Here is a 6,714-nt window from a genome sequence, read left to right on the forward strand (position 1 = left end):
ATATATATATATATATATATATATGTTCAAACACACACATAAATATATACAGAATTATGTTTAGCTTTTAGCAAATAGGAGCACATGTGTTGACAATGTTAACAACAATGCAGTTCTCAACGATATAAAAAACTTGTAAGAGATAGCTAAAAGCGAGTGATGCAGCATCACTGGGTATTACAGGGGGAAAATAATTCCATTCGAGTGTGCGGACAAAAATTATGTGAGTTTAATAGCACAATTTCTGCCAATGTAGGACTCAATCCCAGAAATCTGGGGTACAAAGACAGTGTTGCCCTCCCCATGTCTCCTAAATATTGAAATATAAGGTATATTGTTTAAGAAATAAATCAAGTTGAGTTATCAGATCAAAAGCAATATAACATTCAAGAACAAAAACACTATGAAAAGAACTACAGAAAGTTTCAAAGTATACATAAACAGAAAGACTAGCCAATTTGTTGGTTAAATACGCGAATCAAAATTAACAGTGAAATTCACCTACAAGTTAACCTAATCCCTTTTTGACCTAAAGGATATGAATAACAAAATATCAAAACCTCTCTAGACCTAAAGACACATACTCAAAATGAATACTAATTCATGCAGTCATATATTTATGAATATAAATTACAAACCCATTCAGTAGGGTTTAGGGTTTAGGGTTTAGGGTTTAGGGCTAAGTGGTGTATCATTTTTTGACAATTTTGTGACCCAAGGGATATCCAATTTTGTGAAGGGGTGAGAACGCATGCAAATAGACCACCACACACACGCCGCCGTCCGACTCGACTCGGTCGGTCTGGGTTAAGGCTAAGTGGTGTATCATTTTTTTAGAATCTAAAAAATTAAAAAATTATTTAATTTTAAATAAATGCGTGCATTTGCCTCTCATTGATACGTTATACACGTATCTGCCCTCCACCGAGTCAACATCTGGTTAGTGGATTCGTACATCTGATCAGTGGATCGGGTCAATTCCTTCCTGAATATGCGTTTCATTTTTTAATTTTTGCTCTGATCAAAACCTAGAAATTTCGTAGTGCAGTTTTTTATGGATCCGGTTTGATGGATTGCACATTTTTCTGTTCTTCAATTGCAGAGTTTCTATATAAATAGAGGATTCTATTTAGTTGAAAAAACACACAAAAAATTCTCCGAAAATCAAAGACTGTTCTCTGCTTTCTTTCGAGTGATCATAGTACTATATTACGAGTGGCAACCTTATTGAGTGTGTAATTCTAAAACAGTATTCTCCAGTGCAGTGTAACTACAATACAGTTTGTCTGTGCTGTTTTGTTTGGGGGAGGTTCATGGTTCATAGTCTGTCTTGCACGATTTGGGCAGTACCGCAACTCAACCCAGGTGGCATAAATTTATTTCGAAACTATAGTTGAAACTCAAAAACAACAAAAACGAGGCCAATTAACCATAAACCTACTAACCAAATCAAAACGAAGAGAAAATAATCCTTTATATCAAACACTTCATATGCATTTTTAATAACGCAGAGTCAGCATAAAAGCCATTTGTAGGGTTTAAGAGGGAACTTGAAATTGGACATTCCATCAATGCAACCAAATGAATTAGCAATTTCAATATTCAATCGCGTGAATGAAAAGCAAAAAACAGATTATGATTCATACATATACCCAGGGTTTTTCTCAAGAGCAAATTGTGAAAAAAAATTGAAAACGTAAATAGGAAGAAGAGAAAAAACCGACACATGAAGAAGAAGGAGGCAGCGGAAGCTTGGACTCCGTCCGCCGGCGGTGGAGTTGGACTCAGAACGGTGCTGGCCTCGCGTGGCACGAGCTTGGGAAGTTGAGAGAGAGAGAAGGCGGCGCCGGTTATCGACTGTGGGAGAGAGAGGGTCAGAGAGAGTGTCTTTGGAGTAGGAGGTGCAAAAACTAAAACTAACACGCTTTTCACTACTACCTTTCCATCCTCTTCTTCGCCATAAAATAAATCAATTTTTGTTGTAACAAAATAAATCAAATTTAAAAGCAAAGTAAATGAAATTTTAATTTTTTTTATTTGAAATGGGTTATAGGTGATTTAAAATTCTATTATTTTTTTTAAAGTATAAATTCAAATAAGACTTATATATTGATGTTATAGATTTCGAATTGAACTCTAATAGATAACTTTTATGTTAAGAAATTTTTTGTTGAATTAAGTGTTATCCTCTCCGATTGTTGAGTGTTTTTTCTTTATTTTTAGAAATTAAATATTAAATTTTTATAAGACAAATTAATGAAATATCTTATTTTTAAGTAAGAATTGCCACCCAGCCCAAAAATTTTATTAATATTCTTTTTATGAAACTTTTTCTTGATATATTAATTTGTTATAATAATCTTTTAGTAAAAAACAAAACTCGACATTTATATACAGCATTTCTTTATTTTTCTGAGTTATTTTCGTAATCTATTTCAATAAATAGGTGATATATAAAAACAGAGGTATACAAAATTACATAGATATTCCATATATAATGTTTAACAGATTGTTAAAAAAAAAAAAAACAAATAAATAACAGATGTTGACGAAATACAACTAACTAAATATATAACTACAGAAACACAAGTGATTTTTTTTTTTAAAGTTTTCGTGAAAGAAAGGTCCATAAACTAAAAGTAATATATCCTTTAAGATTTCCAATATATTACTACAGGTCAACACATCAAATAACTATAACTAAATTAATTCGTCAAAAGAGCTGGTATGTTATGATGGCCTATAGGCTATAATCCATATTCTTTTAATATTTTTTTAAAAAATACAAGAATAAATAAATATGATTTTGTGTGTATTTTTATACATTATTTACATATAAAATAATAATTTTATCTGAGACGCGTCATATATTAAATATAAAATTTCTTTTAACATCTAACTGATCTAAAACATTAATATTATTTTTTATATACTTTTTATTGGTTACTTTCATAAAAGATAATAATTATATTTAAGACGTATTCTATATTAAATATATAATCTTCTTCCACCAATCAAAATTTTATTTTATTTTTAATTTATCTTTTATAAAATTATATTTTTAGTTAGTAAGAAACTAAAATATTCCAGTTTTTAAAAACTTACCATGGAATGGGTGAGCTGGAAAGCATAATAAAATTATATTTTTATTTAGTAAAAAACTAAAAATTTTGTAAAAAAAAAAGCATAATAAATCCAAAATTTAGAATCCGTTTGTTTTAGATTTAAAAAATAATAATTTTACTTTTATATTTTTAAAAATTATTTTTATAAAAACTAATTTAAAATTAATAAAAATCATTTTAAATTCATTTATTTTAACATCCAAAATTTGAAGTCTTTGTTTGTGGAAACAACTTCATAATTGTATACATTTTCTAAAATCAAGCACTAACATATTTAAGACTGGGGATGTATTTGCAGTACAATAAGACATTATTAACTGATTTGGAAAAACAACGGCGCTTCATGGTGGAATTTACAAAAGGTGGTTTAATCTGTCATAATTTTCTATACAGTAAACTATCATTTAATTGGCACCGAGTCTAACGAGTGTTTGGAAAATACACATAACAATAAACATACAAATTGCAACTTCTATGATCACAAGAATGCTACCTACACACATTGTTCTTAATATTAAGTTTAATAATTATAATACAAATAAAATTTGAATCATTACCATAAAACTTTCAAAATATTACCAAATGCATCTATCCATCATCCAATTCAATAAGAGTTTCATTTGGATTCATCATTTTTAATGCGATTTTGAATTTATATTGTTATTAATATGCTCTATAATTTAAATTAAATTATAATTAAAAAAACTAATATAATTTTTAGTGAGTTTTTAAAATTTGAGGGTGTAATTGAGATTTTAACATAGTTCAAAGGATGTGAATGTAATTTGCCTTTCTTTTTTTTTACATCACACTTATTGAATCTAACTTCATGTCTTTCAATCTTCATTTCTTTGATAACATTTAACAAAACCTACCCCTTCAAAAAACCCTAACCCCTCTTTCACAGATCGCAGAACAACCACCACCGCCGGCATCGATAACATAACTCACCGGAAATCTAAATCAACACCGACTTGATTCAACAATGAAAAGAAAAAGAACCTCTCTCCAATCCTCCCAACAATTGCCTTCTTCAATGTCTACAGATTTTTATTTACCTGATGAATGCTGGGAATCTGTCTACAAATTCCTAATCGACGCCGATACCGACGCCGACAACAACCGTCACTACTTGAAAAAAAGAAAAAGAACCTCTCTCAAATCTTCACAACAATTGGTTTCATCCACAAAAACAACTATAGCTACAGATTTTTATTTACCAGACGAGTATTGGGAATGTATCTTCAAATTCCTCATCGACGACGGCGACAACAACAGTCGCTACTTGAAAACTCTCTCCCTCGTTTCAAAGCAGTTTCTCTCCATCACTAACCGTCTCCGATTCTCTCTCACTCTCTATCATCCAACACGCTACTTGAAAAAATTCACCAATCTCACTTACCTCGACCTCACGTGCTTCTACGGTGACCTAAACAAAATTCTCCTCAAAATCTCTCGTTTCCAATTGAAACTCAAATCACTCAATCTCTCCAACCAATTCACTATTCCTCAAAACGGATTGCGAATTTTCTCCCAAAATATTAAAACTTTAACCTCTCTCATTTGTTCCAACATGAATTCTATCAATAGCACTGACCTCTTCCTCATCGCTGATTGTTTCCCTTTCCTCGAAGAACTCGACCTCAGTAACCCTTCAAACTTCAAAGATGATGACAGTGACTGTCTTCACGGGGTAGAAATTCTTTCATCCACACTTTTGCAACTCCGCAATATTAATCTCTCTAGTCATAATTATATCAACAACCAATCGCTTTTACAATTGTTTAAAAATTGTGAGTTTCTTGAAGAAGTTACCATGTTAAACTGTCGTAACTGCAATGGCGCAACCATTGACATTGCTTCTGTTCTCGGTGAGAGACGATACTTCATATTTAAATTATATCTCGGTGATGGTATCTTCAAGGCCATTATTGATAGAGATTATGGCTCCTCTAGCAACAGCTAGTTTGTTGAAAATTGAATAGCATGATTTAAAGTTCATAATATTCTTGTGATAAAAAAAATTGAAAAAGTTGTCTTTCAAGTGGCTCCCCTACCTAGAAGAAACTCAGGTTGGATTAGATGATACATCTTAAACTCTGATTTGAAGTTCATTTTGATTGTATGTTCTTCTTGCACTTGTCTAAACTTTGTAACAATATAAGTTGATGTTTAACGAGTCTTTGCAGTTATAATATTGCTGGTTAACAGAAATAATATTCTCATAACAGGGAATTTAGCCGAAAAACCAGTTATACATATATTGTAAATTTATATAATTATAAAGTTTTAAGTAAAAAAAAGAAAATAAACAAGTGTTTTGTGGAAGGATTCTTAGATATCCTTTAATTTTGTATTACATTCCAAACTTTTGAATTGATTTTATTTGCAGATGATTTCGATATAGTCTTTATCATTAGGAATTGGATCTAATGTAGTGATGGGATTGAGCTGGATTAATTTTGATGGGCTGTTCTATGTTTTAATATTTCAGTTAACCATATATGGGTTACAAAACATTTTACTATGATAAATTTGGTTCTATGTTTTAATATTTCAGTTACCATATATGGCTTACAAAACATTTTACTCTGATAAATTTGGGTGTACTTTTGAATTGGAAACTTGATTTAATTTTTTTTCTTCTGCACTTTGTTATTTAATGTTCTCTCATTTTGTGTTAATTGCTTTTTATACTCCTTGCATTTCTTGTGCATTACATCTGCTTATTAATTTGTATATTTATATGCTTAAGATTTTGTATATTTATATGCTGCTAAAAGAATAAATAGGTTACGGATTTATTTATGACACCGCGTTAAAACGAGACTTAAGTTATATTTTATTTAAAAATGGTTTTATTAACATCTAAGTATATTATTTGAGTCTCTAACAGTAAGAAAAGAATAACAAACACAAATAATGTCCCCAATAAATTTCAACGATTATTTGTAATAACTTTTAATTATTACTTGTAATAACAAAACAATAAAGTTATTGCTTAATTTATCTGGGATGAATCTTGATTTTTTCATTATGTGAAGTCTTTGTAAAGTAGTGATCTTTGTAGCAATTCATTTATGAATCTTGATTTTTTCATTATGTGAAGTCTTTGTAAAGTAGTGATCTTTGTAGCAGTTCATTTCACAACTTTTAAATGCATGTTAAAAATTTATTACAATTGTAAGTTAATTTTAGAGGTTTAGATTCTAAGAACTCATTATTGTTGAAGAGGATCAAACGATATATAATGTGTGTCACAGACTAAATAAGAGAAAGAAAAAGAAAATTGGTTGGTAAAAAAAAATAAAGTTTTTAAAAGAATTGTTTTGAAATTTCTTTTTAAAATGTTATATAAATTTTTGTGATTTACTTTTTAAAATGTTATATAAACTTTTGTGATTATTGAGTTATTATTGTCCAAATGTATATTTGAACTTATGAGAAGGTATCATGCTTTCTTGTTTCATGAAGTAAAGTAACATGCTTTTTTGTTACATGAAGGAAAATAACATGTTTTCTTATTACATGAATTAATCTGACTAAACATTATACATCATATATATTGTTATGTGTAGAGTATATCAGG

At 29.6% G+C, this 6,714-nt stretch overlaps 2 protein-coding genes across 2 annotated transcripts in view; one reads left to right on the forward strand and one right to left on the reverse strand.

Annotated features, from left to right (window-relative positions):
• The window catches only part of LOC101510247 (uncharacterized), a 4,564-nt gene extending 2,609 nt beyond the window's left edge, over positions 1 to 1,955 (reverse strand). Inside the window, exon 1 of the mRNA XM_012711835.3 lies at positions 1,727 to 1,955. The gene's annotated coding sequence lies outside the window, so the exon portion shown is untranslated. The remainder of the gene's footprint in view (positions 1 to 1,726) is intronic.
• A 1,997-nt stretch (positions 1,956 to 3,952) lies between these two features.
• Positions 3,953 to 5,301, forward strand: LOC101513361 (uncharacterized). The gene has a single exon (XM_004515478.4). The coding sequence runs from the start codon at positions 4,111 to 4,113 to the stop codon at positions 5,089 to 5,091; it is 981 nt and encodes a 326-aa protein (XP_004515535.1). The 5' UTR covers positions 3,953 to 4,110; the 3' UTR covers positions 5,092 to 5,301.
• The last annotated feature ends 1,413 nt before the right edge of the window (positions 5,302 to 6,714 follow it).

This window comes from Cicer arietinum, chromosome 6 (assembly GCF_000331145.2).
Source record: "Cicer arietinum cultivar CDC Frontier isolate Library 1 chromosome 6, Cicar.CDCFrontier_v2.0, whole genome shotgun sequence".
Lineage (NCBI taxonomy): Eukaryota > Viridiplantae > Streptophyta > Magnoliopsida > Fabales > Fabaceae > Cicer > Cicer arietinum.

Coding starts and splice junctions, on each gene's coding strand:
- LOC101513361 (XM_004515478.4), top strand. CDS start 4,111: ATGAAAAGAAAAAGAACCTCTCTCCAATCCTCCCAACAATTGCCTTCT.